The sequence below is a fragment of the Vipera berus genome (genome assembly GCF_964194415.1).
Source record: "Vipera berus genome assembly, chromosome: 2".
Taxonomy (NCBI): Eukaryota; Metazoa; Chordata; class Lepidosauria; order Squamata; family Viperidae; genus Vipera; species Vipera berus.
The window spans coordinates 110,568,622-110,593,683 of NC_138203.1; the positions used below are offsets into that span (position 1 = coordinate 110,568,622).

Below are 25,062 nucleotides of genomic sequence, written 5' to 3' on the forward strand. Positions count from 1 at the left end.
AACAACAAGGTATTGACCTATCGTGGCCATACCTACAAATCCAATCAAGATATGAAAAAGACGTGAAAACGATGGGGCTGTATAAGGAACAGACAGAACTTGATCTTCCATTGCTAAAAACAGATGAAAAGCTGATTAAAAAACTTTATAGATTACTGCTTAACTTAAAGATGGAGGAGGAACAAGTTAAAGAAACAATGATAATATGGGCAAAAAACGTTGGACATACTATAGAGGTTGAAGAATGGGAAAAGTAATGGGACAGAAATATTAGATTAACCAAAGCTGTACCATATAAAGAAAATTTGTATAAAATGTTTTATAGATGACACATGACACCAGTGAGACTAGCCAAAATGTTTAAAAATACTCCAAATGTCTGTTGGAAATGTAATCAAAGACCAGGTACTTATTATCATATATGGTGGTCATGTCCTAAAGCAAAAAGGTTTTGGCTTAAGATACATCTATGATTGGAGAAGATGATTAAAAAACAAATAGAATTTAAACCAGAATTGTTTCTGTTAGGAATGATAGGCCCCATCTATGACAAGGAGAGCGGATACTGTCATAATCCATTTATATCACATTCATAAATGTATGTTTAAAATATTGTGCCTCCCCCTGGATTCTGCCATCTTCTGAGGGGGAAGGAGAAGAGGTGTATTCAGCCTGCCTGTAGGCTATCTTCAAAGACCAAGAAAAACCTTTTGAACTGGGGACAACAAGGGGGAGGGTTAGGGAAGAAGGGATCTGGTCTGTATCTCCATTTGAAACTGAAAGGAAAAAGGCAATAGGAAAAAAAGCATGAGAAAATTACCCTTTCCCACGGAAGGGCCTGACACCTAAGTTTAATTAATGTGAGTCTGACCAAATGGGGTTGAAGGGAGGGGGTTGAAATGGGAATCCTTTATATAGTATCAAAATGTAACACAATGCCAGATCCTGTCTTGTATTCCCACAATCGACTACATCTTAGTAAAATCTCCTTTTTGGACAAGCCTGGTTCCAAGAGTTCTTTATTTCCTAAGATATGAATTGGGTTGGGTCCTGACAGTAGACAGGATCTGCTATAAGAGTCAACCTCGAAGGAAAAACCTTACCGGGGGACTTTGCAACAAATACAATGTCTGGCGATGAAGCAAGAGAGGAGGGAAGCCCCACGGAGAGGGAGTCTTCCTCCCGAATGAAATCCCAGGAACGATGGGAAGCTGAAGTGTCATATTCCCCCGGGGAAGAAGCAGTGGAGCAGCACGACCGAAAACCCCGATGGGCGTTGGAAGGAAAAGTGAGTGGGAAAAGGCATCGGGGGAAGTGGCCCCAAGATGGAGCAACCACCAACTGGGATGGAGGCAAGAGATGGAGAGCTCCCTGCACGTCAGTGAAGAGGAGTGGATACTAGAAAGAGCGATTGACCTGATGAAGACAACCCTTAGCTCACTACGAGAGGAGAGAGCTGAGTACCGCAGCCAAGGCAGCGCTTGGGGCCTCAGCGGGAGAGGTAACGGAGGGGATCCAGCACCTGAAACCCGACGGCCGTCCAATGGAACAAGAGTCGCTGCCTCAGCAGTACCCCCCCAGAACCACAGACGGGGATCAGGATGAGGAGCGATACCATCCGCAGCGCAGACAACGCTCCAGTCAAAGATTCCCGCCCCTGGAAGTAAAATTCAAGGGGGAGCCATCACGACTGGGATTTTTCCTAACCCAAGTCCTCAGCTATATGGAAGAATATGGACGGGATATCCCCAGTGACAAAACCCGCATCCGAATTGTGCAATCTGCTTTGGACGGATCGGCTGCAGACTGGGTGGTGAACCTGCATGACTCCGACGCCCCAGAACTCAACAATTTCAACCGATTCATGTCATCCTTGAGGCGGCGGTTGGAGGATCCTTTGGCTGACCGTAAGGCCCGGAAGAGAATCAAAACAGTGAGGCAGGGCAGGCGGGCGGTGGCCAAATATACCCAAGAATGCCCAGCCATCGCCAGCAAGCTGAACTGGCCAGAAGGCATCCTCCTTAGCCATTTCAAAAACAGACTAAACTACGACCTGTATGATGCTTGCCTGCCTCGAGGAGACCCACACCATCTCGACAACTGGTATGTCCTGGCGGAGGAAGTGGAAATAGACCTATTGAAGAGACACCGCAGAGGAAAACCATGGGGCCTCCTGCCACTCGAGCAAACACGTGAGGGGGAAAAAACACCGGCCACAGCTAAAAAAACCCGGGATGTTTCAATTACGGGAGAGAGGGCCACCATGCCACGGAATGTCGCTCAAAAGCCCCTCCACGTAAAACAGAGGCATCATCTTCCAAGAAGCTGGGGAAGCCCCAAGGCAACCCAAAAGAATCTTCCATGAAGGGGACAGAGGCGGTAGAGTCCACAACTCCTGTCAAGAACTGGGGTGGTGGACACCTCGGAAGACAGCTCAGAGGGAGAACCAGTGGTAAGTGGACCCCTTCCACCCATACTTAAGACAGTGACTATATTAGCTTCCTCTATACCTAAAGCCGTCGAAATAAAAGCTCTGATAGACTCTGGTTGCATCGGCTACCTCATCAGCCCAACGCTGGTGGAGAGACTGAGCATCCCAGTGAGGAGGCTAAAACAACCAATCTCCTTTAGTCAATTAGATGGATCAATAGCTGGGGGGGACAAGCTACCCTAGCCACTTTACCAATTCACCTAGCCCTGGGGTCTCATGAGGAAGACATAATGTTTATAGTGGCCCCAGGCATGGAATGCCCAATGATTTTAGGACTGGAATGGCTGAAGAAATGGAACCCCGGGATAAATTGGAGGACAGCAGAACTCAACTTCCCAAAAGGGGAGCAGAAAAGCTTAAACCCCCAAAGCACCCCCCCAACCTGAAGGGAGGAGACAGCATCAGTGGGGAAAGAGAAGGGGTTACCAGAGATACCGGAGGAATACAGGGACCTTGCTGAGGTTTTCAGTGAGGAACGGGCAGATGAGCTTCCCCCCCACCGCCCCACAGACTGCGCTATAGAATTCAAACCCGGGGCAAAGCTCCCAAAACCCAGGATGTATGCCATGAGCCCAAGGGAAATGGCACAAATGGAAAGATTCATAAAGAAAAACTTAGAAAGTGGATTTATCGAGCCTGCCAGACCCAAAGTGGCCAGCCCGGTTCTACTCAGGGAGAAGGACGGTTCTTACCGCTGTTGTATAGATTATAGTAATCTGAACACAATTAGTGAATGCAGTTGGTACCCCTTACCCCTAATGAAGGATATGCTATCCCACCTATCGAAAGGAAGGATTTTTACCAAACTAGACCTGAGGGAAGCGTATTACCATAGTAGGATTAAAGAAGGAGATGAATGGAACACTGGACTCAACTGCCCATTGGGTTACTACCAGTTCAAAGTACTGCCATTTGGACTGCAAGGGCCCCCCGCAGTCTTCATGCAATTAATTAATGACGTGATAAGAGCGCACCTATATAAGGAGGTCCTGGTTTACCTAGATGACATCCTGATATTCACTGAGACTAAAGAGGAACATATCAACATAGTCAGAGCAGTCCTGAAAACGTTGCGAGCTGCCCATCTATACGCTAAATTATCGAAGTGTGAATTCCACCAGGAAAAAATTGACTACCTGGGATATCGCATATCCCCAGAGGGCATTGAAATGGACCCTGAGAAAGTCAGGGCAGTATTAGAGTGGGCAACCCCTCCGCACACGGAAGCAATTGCAAAGTTTCCTGGGTTTTGCAAATTTCTACCGCCAATTCATCCCCGCATTTGGCCCAATAGCCATGCCCCTCACAAACTTGTTGAAAACGAAAGGGGGGGTCTCCCGTGAAATCCAGCCAGCCTCTAAAGTGGAGAATGGAGTGTCAAGCAGCATTTAAGAGGCTAAAGAGACTTTTTTCTGCTGAACCTGTCCTAAAACACCCAGATCCCGACAAACCGTTTGTGATACAGGCAGATGCGAGCGATGTAGCAGTAGGAGCCGTATTATTACAGGAAAAGTATGAGGGGACGTTGCAACCATGTGCATATACATCCAGAAAATTCACAGAAATAGAACAACATTGGCCAATATGGGAAAAGGAAGCTTTCTCATTGAGGTGGGCATTATTAACATGGCGCCAATTTTTAGAAGGGAGTAAAATACCTTTCCAGGTCTGGACAGAACACAAAAATTTGGAAGCACAAAAACGCCCAGGAAACTCACTCCTAATCAAGCCCGCTGGTCCCAACATTTTCACCGATTCAATTTCAGTCTCAAACACTTACTGGGGGGAAAGAACTTCCTGGCAGATGCATTATCCCGCATGCCCCAATATAACAGCACACGGGTGACTGACTTTAAACCACTGATGCCTGAACAACAACTGGCAGCACCAGTCACCACCAGGCCACAAGCAAAAATGAAGCCGAAAGTAGATAGCTAAACTGGAATAGAATTCCAGAAGGCTTTGTAAAGCGATGAATGGTTCCAGAAAAATAGGCGTGTGTACAATTAAAGATGTACTACCTTGGGTGGGTGAGAAGTTATACATACCTGCCACCCAGAGAATCAATTTCATGCAGCTGTGCCATGATACTAAATCAGCAGATCCTTTCGGATTTGTAAAAACCTTACCCTTAACTAAAAGGCAATTTTGGTGGCCATCCATGAAAAAGGACATAGAAAGCTATGTGGGCAGCTGTCAAATTTGCGCGATGGCTAAGAGGTTGCAAGGGAAATCGCCAGGTCTGTTACAACTGGTGGCGAACCCCTCAGCCCCATGGAAAGAAATACCTTTTGAACTGGGGACAACAAGGGGGAGGGTTAGGGAAGAAGGGATCTGGTCTGTATCTCCATTTTAAACTGAAAGGAAAAAGGCAATAGCAAAAAAAAGCATGAGAAGATTACCCTTTGGACAAGCCTGGTTCCAAGAGTTCTTTATTTCCTAAGATGTGAATTGGGGTGGGTCCTGACAGATACTTAATGTTACATTGTGCAGAAATGGATAGTTTAACTTTAGAGATTAAAGAGAAAATACTTTCAGTTTACTAAAGAACTTGGAACAAATTTTATCAATGGCTAAATAAGCGAGTTAGAGAGAAAGTTATGTGATATGCAATTTTGAATTTGAGTAAGAAAAATACTATACATTGAAAACTTAGTATTGTTTATGATAATCTATTATACCTACCATATTATTATTAGCTTTACTACTTTTATTTATATATATTTACCCAGACAATATGCTGTTTGTCAAATATTGAATGTTATTGGGGGAAAACCCAAACCTCACCCCCAACCTTTCCTGTACCCTATCCCAAATTCCCATCCCATTACCCCCCTTTTTAACTCTCTAAAAACTAATTAATTTAAAAAAAAAAAGATTGCAAAAGGTGATCACATGACCCTGGGACAGAGCAAAGGACCAGTTACCAAGCATCTGAATTTTGATCACATGATCATGGGGATGCTGCAAAGGTCATAACTATGAAAAACTGTCATAAGTCACATTTTTCATTGCTGTTGTAACTTTGTACGGTCACCAAGCAAACTGTTGTAAGTCAAGGACTACCTATATCACATAACCTGATTAAATGTTCCTAGAGAAAAGCCCTGGGCAAGTGTTCCCATAAAAATCAGGTACCACCAGGTTTTGGATTACACCTCGTTGTTTGTATCCTTTTTGGATGTGATTGGAGCAATGTAATTTGAAATCTGAAAAACAATGTTTGGCTTTATCTTTAGACTTCTGCTCATTTTATAATATCTTGAAAAATTGCCGAGGCCATAGCATGGAGCAGTCAGTGTTCAGTGAGCGCACAGAGGAATCATCTGCTGTGCAGTACTTCCAGGTAGGTGTCTTCAACAATTGTTGTTTTTTTCTGATGGAGGGATGGAGGAACTACGTCAGCTCCTTGGATCCACTGCTGAAGATCTGTTGCTTGCATGTTCTTGAAAACAAACTCTAGAGGGCTAGCTAATGAAGAAACTAAGTAGGACTTTTCCTGCTGGAAAATCATGTAGATTCTTGACATGCTTAAAATGCAGGAAAATTACCAATACACGGCTCAGGGATTTGAACAGAAACTACAGATTCTTAAGTGCTAGGGTCTCGGACATGGACCCAACATTAGGTGTTGGAAATGTTAACGAGCATTTTCTAAAATTGTAGCATTCCTTTTTGTGAGTGAGCGCATTGGTTTTAGCAGATACTTTTTGTTTCCTCTTTTAGTTTTATGGATACTTATCCCAACAGCAAAATATGATGCAGGATTATGTCCGAACAGGCACATATCAGAGAGCAATCCTGCAAAACCACAGTGATTTCAAAGATAAGGTAAGGCTAAAGTTTAATTATGCCTTAAGTGCAAACAATGAAGATTCTGTCTGAATATTGCATAGTTGATAAAGGGTAAGACTGAATTTACATATTGTCAGTGCTTTTTTTCTAAAAGAAAAATGTGGCGGAACTCACACATGTCATACAACCCGCCTTGCCTACCCTACAAGGTTCCATCCAAAAAATGTGCCGGAACTCCGTTCTGAGCGTTCTATGAGAAAAAAAGCCCTGCATATTGTAAATATGTATTCAAATATCATATCTAAGTCACATTACTCTAATATTTTGCTTAGTCTATCTGGAAATGATGGAACCTTGAAGAGTTTGAAAAAGAAGGATGTGGTCTGATTTAGTAACACAGGGATAGGGCAATAAATGAGATGCACACACATACACCCCAAGTTTCTCTCATATAAAATACTATTGAACAGGAAAATTTTGATCTGCAGCTAATCCTGGATGAAGCTCAAAAGGCAAGGTACACATTTTGAGTTTTGTAATAATCCATTGCTATAAATTGAATTACTGGTAGTGCTGATAGCCAAGGAGCAGGCATTATCAGCTTCCATTTGTTCATCAACTGCACTGTTTTCTAGAGATAACTATGCCATAATTATCAATGCCCTAATTACAAATATTTTGAATTGCTGCAGATCTCCTAATCTTGTGCCCTCCAGATTTATTGGACATTAACTCTCAAAAGGTTGTGCATAAGTATTCAAGTTGTGTCTTCTTCAAAGCAGTTTTTCTGCTTTGGATCCAAATAGCTGCATATCCTTAATAAATACACCAGTAATAAACAAATTTAGAACTTTGAGCATTGGAACCAGAGCTTGGATATAGGATCTACTTTTTCAAATTTTGTAGCTATAAGGACCTGCCTCAGTTAAGCCTCCTAAGAAAGCAGAATTCTTAAAATTTGCATTGTCTCAACAGGAACTTTTATTGGAAGGTATTGATAGCAGGATTTGAGGATTTCCCGTGTGAAACGTTGCATTAAAAGAGCCCTTTCAAACCCCATCCCAACTGTCCATCCATCTGGTTTTCAAGGCTGTCAGGTTTTTCCGCGGCTTCTTTCCCTCCATGTGGAGATAAGGCCAGAAGCACATTCCTTTCACACCCCAAGAAAGATACTTCATAGGGGATAGAGCAAAGCAAAGGCAGAACACCCTTGGGACCCCCTCCCCCCAATAGAATGTCAAAACCTGAAGATGAGGGTATAGGAAAGAAATACAAAATACATTGGGGTTCTGACATGCCACCCCCCCTTAAAAAAAGACAGATCCACCTGGAGAAGAGAAAATAATGACAGGAAGAGAAAATGAAACATAGCGGTAGTCAGGTTTATCAGTGTAATGAGCATGAAAACGTTTGAGCAGTCTAGGGGCCCTCACTTGCTTTTTGTGTATCCACTCATTCTGGCAGGCCAGGAAGTCTTTCCATGCCACTAAGTATTGGGTAAACCCATGGTATTTTCTGGAGTCTTAAGATTTCCCTGATTTCAAAATGTTATTCCCCTTCCACCATAATTGGTTGTGGTGGAGGGGCTATTGCTGGCCTTAAAGGCGAACTCATTTCAGGTTTTAGCAAACTATAGTGAAAATGAAGGCATAGGAAAGAAATACAAAATACATTAGGGTTCTGACAGTAGCTGTCAGTAAGGATGGCTTAGTTTTATCTTACATATTTAGTATTTAATAAATATTTAATCAATTGTAAGACTCCATTTTATGGAAAAGATTTTACTGATATTTAGTTTTTATGATTTTATTGATTTAATTTTTCCTCCAGATTGTATTAGATGTTGGCTGTGGTTCTGGCATCCTGTCATTTTTTGCAGCCCAAGCTGGAGCAAGAAAAATTTATGCAGTCGAAGCAAGCACGATGGCTCAACATGCAGAGGTTAGTGTGAGACACCCACTTGGCCACCTCATTCAGCGACTACAATCCAAGCTCTCCTGTTGAGGTTGTTAAATGACCACACCAGGGATATCTCAAGGTGCGGGAGGTCTTGAGAGATCTGGCCTCCACTGGCACATGGAAACTTTCCACGAATTGGAAGGCCTCAGCCAGTGGCTCACAAAAATGTGCTTCAGCTTGCTGGGCCTAGTGGCATGGCCTCCTGTCTTGCTGTCCCCACTTCTGAGAAACCTGACCTTCTCTTCCCCCCCCCCCCCCACACACACACACATACCACTGGCCTTCTCTCTCCCCCACCAAGCCTGGGTCCACTTCCCTTTTTCTTTTCCTGTAGCTACTGACAAGTACAGTCAGCTGGTGAGAGGCTCAGCTAGAAAGCTAGTGAATGCAAATTTCTTGAAGGCCATAGAGGCAATCCTTCTCAAGGGTTCCAGGAACAGAAACTTAGACTTCAACCATACTAATATGCTTGGGGCTTCTTCGAATTTACCCATGAAACTGCATTTGATAACCTGCTTGTGGAAGAAAGGAACATGCAGTAACTACTAATAGCAAATATTTTATTGTAAACATAGTAGTCTTACTTGGCTGGCAAACAGCAGACGTTTATATCCAAACTAGATTTCATTTATAGAGGTTTGGGGTAAATTAATATGCCCCTGTATCTAAAGCACCTCTTTCTTTCTAATTGTCAGCTATCTGAAGACCTAATTCTCGTAAATATCTGTGTAATGTCTGCTTTCTAATTTTTCCTTCTTTCTGTCCAGGTTTTAGTGAAGAGTAATAATCTTACTGATCGAATTGTGGTCATTCCTGGGAAGGTAGAGGAAATCTCACTTCCAGAACAGGTGGACATCATTATTTCTGAGCCAATGGGCTACATGCTTTTCAACGAACGAATGCTGGAGAGTTACCTGCATGCCAAGAAGTATTTAAAACCTAGTGGTAAGTAACTTCTTTTTTTTTCTTCTGTTCATTTGTGTTCGATTCTTGGAGACTATCGACACATCCCTGCAATTTTCTTGGCAATGTTTTCCAGAAGTGGTTTTCCGTTGTCTTCTTCCTATGGCTGAGAGCATGTGACTGGGCCAAGGTCACCCAATGATAATGAAATAGAGGGAGGAGAAAGAGGAACTCTCTTCTGGCATGCTCAGGATGGTGTTGGGAATTTTGATACTAGGCATTGTTCAATTAGTTAACATAGGTTAGTTAACATAGATCTATTACACACTGTTTTGGCTGCCTCTTTGGTGGAAAATGTTTCTCTGCATTCTGGGCACTCAGTATCATTATTGAAACCAGTCTGGTTTCTTTGCTTTGTTCTGGATGGTGTCTAGACCAGAGGATCTGGGCTAGAGGGGATAAGGCTGGTCATAAGTCAGGAGCTTGGATATATGCTGCTACTTGGTTACGTGTTGGCTCCTCCAAGGATAGCATTTATCAGATCAGTATTATATATATGACAGTAACACTAGTTATATTCTGATCATTCACTGACTACGCTCCTGCTGTATTACTATAAATAGTTATCAACTTAAAACCACAATTGGAACTAGACTTTCAGTCATTACAGTCATAGGCTCAGGTATCCACTTGGACCCAATTTTACAATTGTTTTTATGGTCATTAAGCAAATCATTAAACGAATCATGCAATCATAAGTCTGAATCCATTCTTCCCAAATGACCATCTTTTGCCAGAAACTGACAAAAAAAGTAGCAGATTGCACTCACCTGACCAAGGGTTGCTGCAGCCAGTTGTAAATGTGAGCCATTTGCCAAATGCCTGAACTTGGCCATGTGACTGTGTGATGGGTTAGGATGGTGTGATATTGCCTGAGGCCACCATCACGGAACAAGTTGTTAAATGACCAGCTGTAAGTAAAAGGACTGCCTGTATTGACTCTTTTTTTAAATGGTGAATCATATCTGGTGTGCTATTGAATAGTGAGTTTAATTTGTTCACAGGTATGGCAGAATAGCTCTTAGAACAGAGTTTACAGCTAGGACAAGCCAAAATAGCTGATTGGGAGAGCATTAGTCTGAAGTTCTAAAGGTTTTCACTTAGAGAGCTAGTTCAGTGTAGTAGTTAAGGTATCAGGCTAAAAAGCAAGAGACTGCGAGTTCTAGTCCCATCTTAGGCACAAACCTAGTTGATTGCCCTTGAACTGGCCAGTTTTTTTCAGCCCTAGGAAGAAGGCAATGGCAGACGGCTTCTGAAAATCTTGCCAAGAAAAAATTGCAGTGTTTTGTCCTGGTAGTCTCTGAGAATCAGACATGATTGAATGGGGGAAAAAAATCTAGAATATTTTACTTTTTTCTCAATCTGAAAATGAGTTTTTGCTATCACTTCTTTTTGATTTTCCATCTTCATATTTTGTTAACATCTTCAGAGGACAGGTTTGTTAATTTTAAATCCAGCTAATGTACAAAATTCCTTGAACTCTTCCATTAATACCTCTATTATTCCATAGGTTTTCCCAAAATTGAAACCAAAGTGTCTGCAAATGCCCTTGGTTTATATACTTACCTATTGTTTGTTTGAAGACAGACTTTACTATGATGAAATCATTGGAGCAGCAGAAATTGATAAGTTGTTCTGCTTTATTTTGTTTTCCTAAGTCTTATATTCCAAATACATTTTCCTTATTAATGTTTCCAAATTTGGCATTCCAGTCACAAAGTAGTACATCTTGCTTGCATGTTCTGTGTATTTTAAATTTATCATAAAACTCATTCTCTTTTTTTGAAAAAGTGCTTGGAGCATAGTTATTTGAATGTCATATTAAAGGGTTGTCTGCAAAGTATAATTGATATTGCTTGGTCATTGATTGGATTGTAGCCAAGTACAGGTAGTCCTTGACATACAACCGGTCACTTAGTGACTATTCAGAGTTACAGCAAATCCCAAAAATGGGTCTTACAACCCAGATTTGAAGTTCCAGTGACCCTCCCACCCCATAGTCACATAACTGCATTTTGGGTGATTGGCAACTAGCCTACATTTATGGTTGTAGCACCCCATGATCATGTGACTATGATTTACAATGTTTTTGCTGCAAATTGGTATTTGTTTCTGTTTCCAGGAGAAATCACCTCATAGCAAACTATGAGTAATGACCATTCCCTCTGTGTGGTACTTTTATTTATGTACATCTAATTATATCTTATTCTATATATATACTTTTTGAAAAGGAAGAACGATGGAGTAATGGGAAGAAACATCAATCCATCATGAAAAATGACCATTCCCATTTGAAATAGCCATGGCTTCAGGATCAGTTTTGAAGCACACGTTTGAATAAACTTCAGTCCCCTTCTGTGAGGCTGTTCCTATGGCTGTCTTTCAAGTGCTTTGGTCAGAATGCAAAGAGAATTTGGGGTTCAAAGCAAAGATATACCAGAGGTTTCAAACCTCTTCAAATAGGCTATTCAGACTTTACCAAAAACATTATTTCAAGGATAAAATTCTCTTGGTAAGTTTTGAACATTTTCAGTAAGTAGAAAAGCCCATTTAATGTTGAAATGGCTTTAACTTGAATGTTTTTCCATGCTTGTAATTTTGCACCATTAATAGTGTGAGGTAGTTTTATTAGGTGAATTCAAGGATACAAATCATATGCAAATTTTTGAGTTCTTCGGAATTTGTCAGCCAGCCAAAACAAAAATGAGATGGGGCAGAATTTTGATTTAATTAGTTAACTTACTTTTATTTTGTTTTAATACCTTACCAGTCTTGAAAATTGGCCACCTCTTTTGTTTGGTTTTTAAAACATATTTGATTAAACTTTGGGGATTTTATTGAAATTGAAAAATAAGATAAAAAGTTTCTATTCAAAATAAATGTATAAAACTATAAATATGTGTTGTTTTCTGCTCCATTTCAGGAAATATGTTTCCAACTATTGGTGATGTCCATCTAGCCCCATTTACAGATGAACAGCTATACATGGAACAGTTCACAAAAGCTAACTTTTGGTGCGTCTTTTCTCCTCTGATTCTGCCACTGTAGTTTATCCCACAGAAAACAGGAACTGTCTCCCCAAATGTATAAGATTTGATATGTATGAAGAGGAATTTGTTGCTGTAGTGTTGAACTACATGAAGAATCTCTGGTTTCATTTGAACTTAGTGCTGCCTGTTCTGCCTACTCTAGTTAAGTAGCTGGCAGGTTCTTCTGGGTGTTCTGCAGTGCCATAGCTATCTTTCCAGAATGGATTCTTTCAGATGAATGTGTGAGACGTGTTTCTTTTCAAATCTTGCATCAGTTTCCTCTTGGATTTCTTTTCTTTAATATTTTATATTTTATTTTATATTTTTCATCTTACCAGTTGGTGGTATCTTATATTGTAGGTATCAGCCATCTTTTCATGGAGTAGATTTGTCAGCACTCCGGGGTGCAGCAGTAGATGAATATTTCAGACAGCCTGTTGTGGTAAGTTGGATTATTCTTATAATGCTTTGGAGGTTTGGCAGTAGTTGAAATAATTAACCTGTGATGGCATGAATGGAAGCCATACTGCTACGCACAGATAATTGTGCTGACATGTCTTCAAGACCATGTTTGCATGAATATTACCCATGGTGGTTCTAATCCTAGAAATAGTTGTTCGATTACCAGACAGTAATTCTTGGCCCATGTTCAATAAATAGCACCTTTCCCTCACACAGAATAACTAAATTCATTAGTATTTGTGCTTTTGTCACTAAGCAAAAGTTGGCTGGGAATTCTTCAGACAAGACTTCATCTCAAGTACTGCTTTATGATTTTGAACCCATTCATAGAATCTTGGAAGTTCTTTGAGAAGAACTTAGTCTGACTCATACAGAAACTTGATACAACTCCTCCCCCTTAAGATTTTACAAAGAAGCAGACAGTGTGAGAGAGAACTTTTTTCTGTTAAGAACTCCATGCCCTTTGGTTCAGTGTTTACAGATTCACTGTGTCATTCATCCCACTTAAACTAATTAGCAAAGAAAGACTACTGGTTTATTTATTTTTCCAAGATTGTATTTTACTGACAATAAAGCAGTTACAGAATAAAGCAAACTTAATCTGTCGGCTAGGCGCAAAAACACTGTATTAACTTTCTTTTGCCCTGGCCAACCCCTCAGTCACTGTCCAATTGAGAGTTTTCAGGTTGTTTTGGAAGTGGACCCTATGTTTGAGCATTTCCTATCCGCATTCCTTTCATTGACCTTGTGCTTGATTGGTGCTCCTCACATCAGGGCTGGCTCTCCTTCAAACTCAATCCCTCCCAAATCACCCGATTCCAAATCACATTCCAATTCCTCTCACTGTTGCTATGTCAGGTTGGCAACATGCAAAGTGAAGCAGCAGCAGAATGGCAGCTATGACACACTGTTAGCACATCCTTGTTTCTTTTCTTGAAAAGAAGCCTACTTAAAATAAGAATTCTGAATGCAAACATGGTGCTTGTGTTAATTCATGGATGGCTGGTTTTCCTCCTTTTAAAGATTTTTGGAATTAATTGTGACCAAAACGTTGGCTAGCTAGAGAGAGTTAGAACTAGAGGAGCGCTTAGATCACAAGGTAGTTTCCATTGCCCACTGTCTGCCTCTGCTTTTGCCTCAGTGCGCCTGAAAACTGAGAAGGAAAGTGTAGCATAATAGAACTGTGTGATACTTTAGATCTGAAATAGCTATATTTATTCCCAGGTTTGTGCAGCTACCAGGTTTAAGGAGTTGCAGACATGTACTGTATGTGTGTACTGACAGACTGCTTTCAGTTTTTGTGGAAAGTTCACAACTCTAATATAATCTAGCTTTCTCCATTTGGTGAACTGCAGATGAGCTGGAGGAAAAATCAAAACTGAAAGATTTTTTTCCAGACATTTTCCAGTCCATAAGAAAATATACTACCATCCTTCCATTAGTTGGGAGCCAAGGTTTTGGTCACCCTGCCCCAAACAGAACTGGTCATTAACTTTTTTTTTTGTTCCTAGGATACCTTTGATATTAGGATTCTAATGGCCAAATCTGTTAAATACACCGTAAACTTCTTAGATGCCAAAGAAGCAGATTTGCACAGGTAATCTTTTCTCCAAAAAATTCAAGACTCTGATCCCACTGTGATTCCAAGTTGGAGAACTTATATTTCCTTTAGAAATGTTATATTTGGTTTATATTAGTAAGACTTGTTTGCACTTAGATAACAAAATATCAACCATCATAATTATGGTCAATTATTTCCTATAGCACATTGGCAAACTGTTGCAGCTATCTTTTGACCTCACTTGACAATATAACTCTCCTTCTGCCATGCACTTCCCATTCGGAATCTATACAAATGAGCCATCATGGGCTTATAGTTTGGAAAACTGGCATGAAGAGTAGTCCAAACCTCCTCTTTTGGGAATGTTCATTCATTACTTTGGAGTTGATAGAACTTTTCCCTGAAATATTTTCCATGGTGATCCAGAACTGACTCAAGATAGACCTTGCTTCTGGTTAGCCTCTTTGCTTACATTGGGGGTGTGCATTTTGCCCTGGTGAAAGAACAAAGCTCTTATAGTGTTTATATCAGGCGTACTTTACTTGTGGGAAGTAAATACTTATGTCATGGTTCCAACAGATGCAATTCTTCAAAGAACCTCGAGGCATTGTTTACCTTAAGGAGTCTTTAATCAAAAGATCATAGCTTCGGCATGTACATGGTCAAGCCAAAATCTGGACTCCCCTCCCCTAAGCACACAGTATCAAAGCACAATTCCTCCCTCTGATTAACCATCATAAATCACATTCTCCAATTATTTTAAATTGTAAGCTTTCCCTCTTGTTAAACAACCCGCCAAATTCTTATCTTCTCTTATTTCAAAACAGCCTTGAGAGACATTCTTCCTACTCCCCCCCCAGCATCAACTAATTCCAACTTTAAAAGTAACACACAAGTTTTAAAGAAGCAAAGCTGCCTCTCCACATGTTGTCAAAGCAAGAACATCTTCTTTTAGCAGCGTTGATAACTTATTTGCTCAGTATCTTGGGGAAATAAGTTTTAGGGTTATTGTTAGAATTGCTGCTGTGAATTAAGTGCTGGTGGGTTCACTTTTCAATGCTTGTCTGCTGATTTTTGTCATTTCTTACAATGTCTTTAAAAAGTAGTCAAATCCCCTAAAGAAGACCCGTATCATTTAGCTAATTCTTGTTCTCAGTCTAGGTAGATTACTTTTGAGGTCAAATTGAAACCCAGTTGATAATTCTGAGCTATCAGTATAGGTAAACATTTAACATCTAAATTATATATATATATATATATATATATATATATATATATATATATATATATATATATATATATATATATATATATATATATATATATATATATATATATATATATATTGATTTTTTAATATAAACATCTTGATATTTGGTAAACAGTGTATTGTCTGGGTTTATATTTACAAAGTAATCACTAACAGTTAATTTCTGTATTCCAAAATCCACATTATAACTTTGCTTGATTATCTCTTCTTCCAATATATTCTCTGCCTTAATCAAATAATACTTAAAGGAAAATCGTGACCCTCTTTGTCAAAATGTCAGTACATAAGCAATTCTGAGTCTCTGAAGTGTGCAATGAGAATTCGTCTGTGTTGGGAAAGTTCTAAATACAATTCTCAGCATTGCTTTAGACCAGGGGTAGGCATCCTTGGCTCTTTTATGACTTATGGACTTCAATACTCAGAATTCCTGAACCAGCCATGCTGACTCAGGAATTCTGAGAGTTGAAGTCCACAAGTGATAAAAGAGCCAAGGTTGCCCTGCTCTAGACTATAATGTTTGACTTGAGTAATTGTGCCTTATATACTGTGTGAAAGGGGCTATTTTATATTCATAGTATGTAATGTGCACTCTATATTGTCCATGTATATAGAGCAATGTGTCTACAAGAAGTTAGCTTCATTGACTGACTGTGACTTTTATTTTCCAGGATAGAAATTCCATTCAAATTCCACATGCTACATTCAGGATTAGTCCATGGGTTGGCTTTCTGGTTTGATGTAGCTTTCATTGGTTCAGTGTAAGTGAGGACAAAGATGTGCTTTCCTACCACCAGCTGTTAACTTTAATTGTTATTACAATGTAGTGCAACATTAACTTGAACATGCCAGATTACAGTAACAACTATAAATGGTAGTTATGTTTTGATTTGTTTCCTGTGGCTGAATATGTGAAAAATAATTCTGAAAGAAAATGTACTTCTACATTTTCTTTCTTAAACAGAAATTGTTCTTGTTTGGAAATGAAGAGTTTCCTAATCTAACATTTATCTCAAGACTGATTAAAAAGGGTAGTTAATTCTAAAGTCAGGTTATTGGTGCCTTGGAGCCTTGGTGGAGCAGTGGGCTAATGCCTCCTTAAGTAACACCAGCTGCCTGCAATTATTGCAGGTTTGCATCCCACCAGGCTCAAGGTTGACTCAGCCTTCCATCCTTCCGAGGTAGGTAAAATGAGGACCCAGATTGTTGGGGGCAATTAAGCTGACTTTGTAATAATGCCGCTTGGGGGTGTGTGTGAAAGCCCTAATAAGCAGGCATATACATAGAATGAAGGCTACTGCTAAGCTTGTAAGCCGCCCTGAGTCTTCGGAGAAGGGCGGGATATAAATGCAATTAAAATAAAAATAAGAAATAAAAATATTTGACCCTGAATCTATGCACCTAATAAGTTCCATATGAATTTCTAACGTATGTTATATTGGCTTGCACAAATCAATTGCACAGCTGAATCTATTTTTAAAACTACAGTAAATATTTCAAAGGTAGACTATGGATTCATGAAGTTTCTACTGTTTTTTGTCTCTCTCCTTCTATTAGAATGACTGTTTGGCTTTCAACTGCTCCCACAGAACCTCTTACCCATTGGTACCAGGTTCGGTGCCTTTTTCAGTCTCCACTTTTTGCTAAGGCTGGTGACACCCTCTCAGGGACATGCCTCCTCATTGCCAACAAGAGGTAAGATGCGAGGAATCATCTTGAGAAGATGGGGAAGTGTCCTCAAAATAGCTTGTCAAAGTTTGCTATGGCCGAGGGTCTAATGGATTCAGTAGTGAACTTGAATATAGCAAAAATTATTTGAAATATATTTGTTAGATGTTGTGAGTTGATTGCTACTTCACAGATTCCAAAATCAGTTACAAAGTACAATTTAATATAAAAACTATTTTTTAAAGTAAACATTTTCCAATTAGTATTTCATTGTCAACTTGCCTTTATTATCTCTAATGTTACTGATTATTTTTGATATGGTACATTTGAGAACAGTTCTTGAAAAGCAGCAAGCTATACTTGTGCATTCGTAAAATAAAATAAGATAGGCCTACATAAAATTAGTTATTTATTTACAATTATTGCACTTTCTAGATTAAATAGTGTAATAGAAAATGTTTCACCTTTTCTATAATACTTTAGAAGAGCAGTGACTGAAATTGGTTCTATACCTCTTATATTTTCTTTTTATATTAAGTTCACAATTGCTTTCTCTTATCTTCCAATAAATTTAGGATCTCTATTAGCTTGAATTGGTCTTTTCTAATTGTCATAAAGGATAACAAGATGACTATTCACCATATCTCTTACTCTTCTTTTTCAGACAGAGTTATGACATAAGTATTGTTGCTCAAGTGGATCAAACAGGCTCTAAATCCAGCAACCTTCTTGACCTGAAAAATCCCTTTTTCAGGTATCACACTGTGAATTTTTATATGTATCTTTGCATTTTTGTCTGTGAGTGCGAGAATGTAGGTTTGTGATCTGAGAATGGTGTGTCTGAAGACTAATATATTATCAAGCAGAAAGAACCAAAATACAAATTTTAGCTATATATCCAACAAATATATTTAAAGTCTGCAATTAAAAAAAACTTTTATATTGTTCTTACCCAAAAGGCATAGAAGCAATTAAACCGTCTGGGAACTGGACTTTAAGATCAAAGTATGAGTATATTCAGTTTTAGATGCTATGAGGGATTAATAAAATTCAGTTTACATTCATACTGTCAACATCTAACCCCACTGGGTTAGACAGCAAAAGAAACTCCTGGGACATTTTTTACCAAGAGTATAAGTTTACTGAAAATTCCATATGGGTACAATAGAAAAGCGAGTTCTAACTATTTTGCGTGCAAACACCATAGGAAAACTTTCCCTTTCCCCTCCTGGACCTCCCATTGTCCATTTTCCAAGAATTATTTGCACTCACTTTATTTTGGGAACAGTCTGTCTACCTCGTGTCAATCGCTGCTAACATCAGATGTTTTTGCTTTGACAACAGATGGAAACGTAGCCATCTTTTCTCTTTCACTTTTAGAGTTAGATGATACTGGGAGGGGGGATGTGGATGAGTGTCCAGTTAGTCATAACAATAATAATTCAGCCGTGGGAATCAAGGTTATTGCGCCCAGAGCTGATAAAGATTTGGAGAGCTGGGAAGAAAGGCCACGCTTCAAGCTAATTGGGGAATGTGATTTATTTATTTATTTATTATTTGTTATTTGGATTTATATACCGCCCCTGTCCCGAAGGACTCGGGGCAGTGACTGTTAATTAGACTGTTAATTAGAGGATGGAATTGTGCTTTGGTACTTTGTGCCTAGGGGAAGGGAATTCAGTTTTTGGCTTCAACTATGTAGTACTGATACTATGCTTCTCGAATAAAAGATTCTTTAAGGTAAACAATGCCTCAAAGTTCTTTTGAAGAGTTTCATCTGTCGGAACCATGACATTAAGCCCAAAACTGCAACTTTTACCTAACTATCTTGGGGTCCCGAGCCCCAGTCATTATCCCTAGAGTTGAGGGATAAACCGACAAAGATTCAGGGAAGATTTCAGCATGGAGAAAGAAAGAGTGCCTGACACCAGCACCTCGGCTGCGGTTGCTGCCCGGGGGGTGGGAGTGCAGGGTAGCATGCCAGTGGAGAAGTAACTTTTCCAGGCCTCTCAGTTGGGGGCAAAGCCCAAGCCGCGAGGACAGCTGATCTGGTCATTGGAGTGGACCTTACCCGGCAAAGACACCAGACACCTTGAGACGGCCTTATCAGCATCAAGTGCTTCAAAGGAGGACAAGGTTGAACTGCAGAGAGAGGATTCCCACACGTTGTGTTCCCCAGATTGGTGGAGAGTCACAAAATCAACTATCGCTGAGGACTCGGGTGAGTGGAAGTACCTGACTGCAGCCCGTAGTCAGTGAGTGGAGAAGTTGGTGGAAAGATTTGAGGAGCTAGAGATGAGAAGTGGAAAGCAATCTTCCCGTTCCCCATACGTGAGTGATCACGATGATCGGTGAGGCAGCCACCAACTCCTGACAAGGAGAACCCCCAGTCCCACCTGTGCAGACCAGGCAGCCTCCCCGTCATCAAAGCCACCTACCGGGGCCTCCAACCCTGTGGGGAAGGATAGCTCCAGTTGTCACCCCTCCAAAAACCCAGATCACCGCCAATGAGATAAGAGCCCGAGCCATCACCGGGGCAGCCAAACTCCAGATCGACGCTTTTACCAGCCACCCAGCCCGTGACCCCTACAGCAATGGGCGATGCTGCAGCCCCCACATGTGGGGGGCCAGCAGCCTCTGGCGATGCAACAGCCGAGCTGGGGGTGGCCGTAGTCCCCGAATGTGCAGCAGAAGATGGTCTTGCCACAACCGGGGGTGATGAAGCCGCCAGGTGGTCAGCAACCGCTGGGAGTACAACAGCAGCCATGGGGCTGGACGCCGCCCCTGAACATGCAGCAACCACTGGGGGGCCTGCAACCGAAGGCGATCCAGCAACAACCCCCTCCAGGACTGCAGGGGGCAAGCTACAGCAAATGAGGATGGCACAACCCCTCGCAAGCCAGCAGCAGTGGGGATGGCAGCAGCCCCTACCCATGCAGCAACCACTTGGAGGCCTACGGCAACTGGGGGTGCCACTAGAGCCGCCGCTGAGACCAGTGGGAGCCATACATCAATTGGGTATGCCCAGCCACCGGCAATGCAGCAACAGCCATGCAGGTGGTAACAGCCCCCAAGCGTGCAGAACCATTGGGAGGGTTGCAGCAACTGGGCATGAGGCAATTGCCGGGGGGGCAGCAACAGTTAGGGGTGCAACATCCACAGTGGGGGGCAGCAACCATTGATGGTGCCACCTCTTAGAGCAACCTTCAATGGGGATCCAGAGAAGCTGATCTTTTTCCTCAACCAGGTGCGCTCTCATTTGAACGGCTGTGCCTATTTCTATCCGAACCGAGCCACTATGGTCGACATGGTTGTGTCCAACTTGGAAGGGGAAGCATCCAAGTAGCTGAACAACTTATATAACGAGCAAGCACCCAAATTGGAGGACCCCCATCTCTTCCTCCTAGGACTGAGAGCAAGGTTCGAGGACCCATACGACCCAAACGAGTCCACAAGATAAAGCAAGCCGGCAGGCCTGCACTGGAATATGTACGAGAGTTTTGTAAGATAGCTGGTCGGATAGAGAGGTGGCCCAAGCAAGGAGGCCACCTTCAAGGAGGGACTAGACGACCACCTCTCCCAGGCTTGCATCTATCGAGCAGTACCTGATCAGCTGCAAGAATGGCACCAGGCAGCAGTAAGAGTGGACGTTCAGCTCTCCCACTATAAGAAGTCACCCCCACCTGAAGCAGAGTCAACCAAGAGACAACCCCTAAAATGTGCTTTTGTTTACATTACAGGATTTGTCCTTTTTTTAAGGGAGGTCGGATGTCAATCACTGCTAACATTGATTTTCTTGCTTTGATAACAGATGGAAATGTAGCCATCTTTTCTTTTTCGCTTTTAGAGTTAAATGATGCTGGGAGGAGGAATGTGGATGAGTGTCCAGTTAGTCATAACAATAATGATTCAGCCGTGGGAATCAAGGTTATTGTGCCCAAAGCCGATAAAGATTTGGTGGGCTGGAGAGCTGGGAAGAAAGGCCGCGCTTCAAGCTAATAGGGGAATGTGATTTATGTTAATTGGAGGAGGGAACTGTGCTTTGGTACTTTGTGCCTAGGGGAGGGGAATTCAGTTTTTGGCTTCAGATATGTAGTACCGATACTATGCTTCTCAAATAAAAGATTCTTTAAGGTAAACAATGCCTCGAAGTTCTTTTAAAGAATTTCATCTGTCAGAACCATGACATCTCGGATGTTCCCAGCCAGTGATCTTGGGTCTGCAAGATTTCCAGTCGACACACTTGCATTCCAAATTTCCCTCCCAGATCTCCCTTACATTCCAGTGCCTTTCCTCCTTCCTCCCATTACTGTTGTCTGGTTTTGCGTGGGGCTATGAAGCGAGTCAACCATGACATGCCAAACCTCCAGAAAGATGATTAATTCTACAGGGAAACAACACGTGTATTATTACAACATGATCTCTAACTCATCAGATTTGCAGATGACACTTAAACAGGCAGGAATAGCCAACACCCCAGAAGACAAGCTTGACAAACTGGAAAAATAGGCCCTATCCAATAAAATGAGTTTTAATGTAAAGAAAAGCAAAGTTTTACATTTAGGCAGGAAAAATCAAAGATATAAGTACAGATTAGGTAAGACCTGGCTCAAAAGCAGTAACTGTGAGAGTCCTAGTAGGTGATCACTTGACTATGAGCCAGCAATGTGCAGCAGCAGCCAAAAAAGCTAATACAATCCTGGGTTGCATAAACAGAGGCATTAAATCAAGATCATGTGAAGTATTAGTACTGCTTTATAAAAACCCTAGTGAGACCACACCTGGAATACCGCAACAATTTTGGTCACCATACTTCAAAAAAGATATTGAGACCTTGGAAAAAGTTCAGAGAAGAGCAACTAAGATGATCCAAAGCCTGGAGACTAGAACATATGAAGAATGGCTGTGGGATTTGGGTTTGGCTAGTTAAAGAAATGAAGAAATAGGGGTGACATAGCAGTATTCCAGTATTTGAGAGGCTGCCACAAAGAAGAGTGGTTCAAATTGTTTTCCAAAGCACCAGAGGGCAGGACAAGAAACAATGGTTGGAAACTGATCAAAGAGAGAAGCTACCTAGAATTAAGGAGAAAGTTCCTAACAGTGGGGAGAATTAACCAGTGGAACAGCTTGCCTTCAAAAATCGTGGGTGTTCCATCACTGGAGGTTTTTAAGAGACTAGACAGCCACTTGTCTGAGATGGTATCGGTTCTCGCTTGAGTGGGAGGCTGAACTAGAAGACCTCCAATGTCCATTCTAGCTTCTCTTCTCTTCTCTTCTCTTCTCTTCTCTTCTCTTCTCTTCTCTTCTCTTCTCTTCTCTTCTCTTCTTTGCACTAATTAATCTATCGGGGTTGGTCTGGGTAGCTAACATGAAACCTCTGGATGAGTCTTAGGGTCATGGACATTTGTTGCCATTACCCATTCTGCCTCTGTCAAGGGAAACCCCTTCCATAAGACTAAATATTGCAACTTTCCCTTGTAGCATCAAGAATCTCCTTGACCTCAAAATATCTTTCTCCTTCTACCCATATAGGGAGGTGGAGGCTCAATGTTTGGCCTCAGCCATGAGCTACAAAAGGGCTTTAACAAACTACAGTGAAACAGTGGATGAATGTGCCTGAGGTTATTGGCAATTTCAACTCCACCATTATTGGATTCACAACCCAGATGATAGAGAAAGTACTTATGCCCCAATTTCTTGCAGAGATGCCCCAACTGCAAGAACTTCGTGGACAGGTACACCTCATCCCCTGTTCTAAACTTCTTCTGAGGTGCTCTCTACTTGTCAGCCTGTCTCTTTTGCACTTCCCTTGCTGCCTCTAACACTTGGCGCACTACAGGCAAGATGGCTTTCAAAGTACTTATCCATTCAGCCAATGAAGTTGACAAAGGGGTCTCTTGAGGGAGCTTTGGCATAGGCACAAATTCTACACCAGTGGCCACTCAAAGGGGTGAATCCGGTACTGCTATGTATAGAGTTATTCTGTTCCACCTCAGCGAAGGGCAGAAGTTCAGCCCAATTATCTTGCTGGCCCTCTTAATTCCTGGCAAATAGATGGAGAAGAAATGGAGGTAGTGACAGATTTTATTTTCCTTGGCTCCAAGATCACCGCAGATGTGGATTTCAGCCAAGAAATTAAAAGACGCTTGCTCCTGGGGAGGAAAGCCATGGCAAATCTAGACAGCACACTAAAAATCAGAGACATCACCCTGCCAATAAAAGTGCGTATAGTCAAGGCTATGGTCTTCCCAGTTGCAATGTATAGTGGTGAAAGTTGACCATAAGAAAGGCTGAGCGCCAAAGAATTGAGGCCTTTGAACTATGGTGCTGGAGAAGACTCCTGCGAGTCCCTTGGACTGCAAGGCGATCAAACCGGTCAGTCCTAGAAGAGATCAACCCTGACTGCTCTTTAGAAGGCCAGATCCTGAAGTTGAAACTCAAATACTTTGATCACCTAATGAGAAGGAAGGACTCACTGGAGAAGAGCCTAATGCTGGGAAAGATTGAGGGCAAGAGAAGAAGGGGACGACCGAATGAGGTGGCTGGATGGAGTCACTGAAGCAGTAGGCGTGAGCCTAAATTGACTCCAGAAGATTGTAGAAGACAGGATGGCCTGGAGGAACGTTGTCCATGGGGTCGTGATGGGTCAGACACGACTTCGCAACTAACAGCAAGGGATTGAGCAGAAAGGATCCTCAGGCACATCACAAAGTGGGCTTGCTTAGAGAATAAGTCCATAATGACACAGATTACAGTATTCCCAGTACTCTCCGGCAAAATGAAAGGTTTTTACAAATCCAAAATGTCCCACCGTCTTCGCAACATGGCTCTGCTGCAATACTAAGATCCTTTGGCTCAACGGGATGTATAGTTTGTTCCCCATCCATGCCAGTCCATCCCTTAAGGACAGTTTGCCTTTGTGTTGTTGGAACCCCTCTGTTCTGTTCCAGCCTACGACTGGCCCTGTTTGTGTGTCAGGGACAACCCCTTTTTCCTTTTAACAATCAATAGGCTGGAAAAAAAACAACCCAAATTTATTTACAGTTCCAAATAATAAAGTCTTTCAAACAAAAAAGCAGCAGAATATTTTCTTCAACCAAAAATACATGTTTCAAAACATCCAACAAGAGTCAAACAGATTAGCAAGAACAGACCAGGATTCTCTTTGAATGCCTCCGAACAGTTGCCTTCAGCAACCAGTACCGCCCACACCTTCCCCTTTTATTATCTGTCCCAAGGAGTGGCTTCTCAAGACCTTCTCTTTTCACTGAGTTGCCTCATTGATTTTCTCTGCTCTACTCTGCTGTATTGCCTTCTGCTTCTAGCGTTTCTGAACAGATTCATCTGTGACTCCTCTGAGTCTGACGCCTCCTCAAACAGCTGAGCCTCATGAGGAACACGACTGGAGGGGCCAGGCTGAGAGTCCTGCAGTGCATCAAAGCCTCCCTCCGACTCCGAAGGCTCTCCAAACCCCTCCTCCTACTCCTCCGATTCAGGTGTTGGGAGCACAAGCTGACACTGAATCACAACACCCTCATCCCCTGCCAAGGCTTATATTAGTAGTCGCATTAGCTCTTTGTTCAGTAGTGATGATGATGCTTCCTGCTGTCTCGTTGGGCCAATGCTGCTATTTGTTTAGAAGGAATGATGGAATTGACAACCTCCTCTCAAGCACTGTTGTACTGTGGCATTCGTGAGGGCGTATGCCAAGAATTTTCGTCTTCCTGGTAGATAGCAGAGAGTGAAGTTGAAGCAATTGAAGTATTAGGCCCGTCAGACCTCTTTGGGAGACAGCTTTTGGGGAGACTTCAGTGCTTCTAAATTCTTGTGGTCTGTCCACATCTCGAAAGGAATCTTACTGTCTTCC

The 25,062-nt window shown here is 41.7% G+C and overlaps 1 protein-coding gene across 7 annotated transcripts in view; it reads left to right on the top strand.

Annotated features, from left to right (window-relative positions):
• Positions 1–25,062, top strand: part of CARM1 (coactivator associated arginine methyltransferase 1) — a 123,401-nt gene that overhangs the window by 49,305 nt on the left and 49,034 nt on the right. For all 7 annotated transcript variants that reach the window (XR_014025274.1, XR_014025275.1, XR_014025276.1 and 4 more), the window contains exons 3-12: positions 5,731–5,837; positions 6,218–6,322; positions 8,117–8,227; positions 9,013–9,190; positions 12,132–12,222; positions 12,598–12,679; positions 14,211–14,296; positions 16,199–16,288; positions 17,085–17,222; positions 17,860–17,949. Coding sequence is in view for 4 of the 7 variants with exons in the window: in XM_081318779.1 (XP_081174905.1) it covers positions 5,731–5,837; positions 6,218–6,322; positions 8,117–8,227; positions 9,013–9,190; positions 12,132–12,222; positions 12,598–12,679; positions 14,211–14,296; positions 16,199–16,288; positions 17,085–17,222; positions 17,860–17,949 (1,078 nt within the window). In the remaining 3 variants the exon portion in view is untranslated. The remainder of the gene's footprint in view (positions 1–5,730; positions 5,838–6,217; positions 6,323–8,116; positions 8,228–9,012; positions 9,191–12,131; positions 12,223–12,597; positions 12,680–14,210; positions 14,297–16,198; positions 16,289–17,084; positions 17,223–17,859; positions 17,950–25,062) is intronic.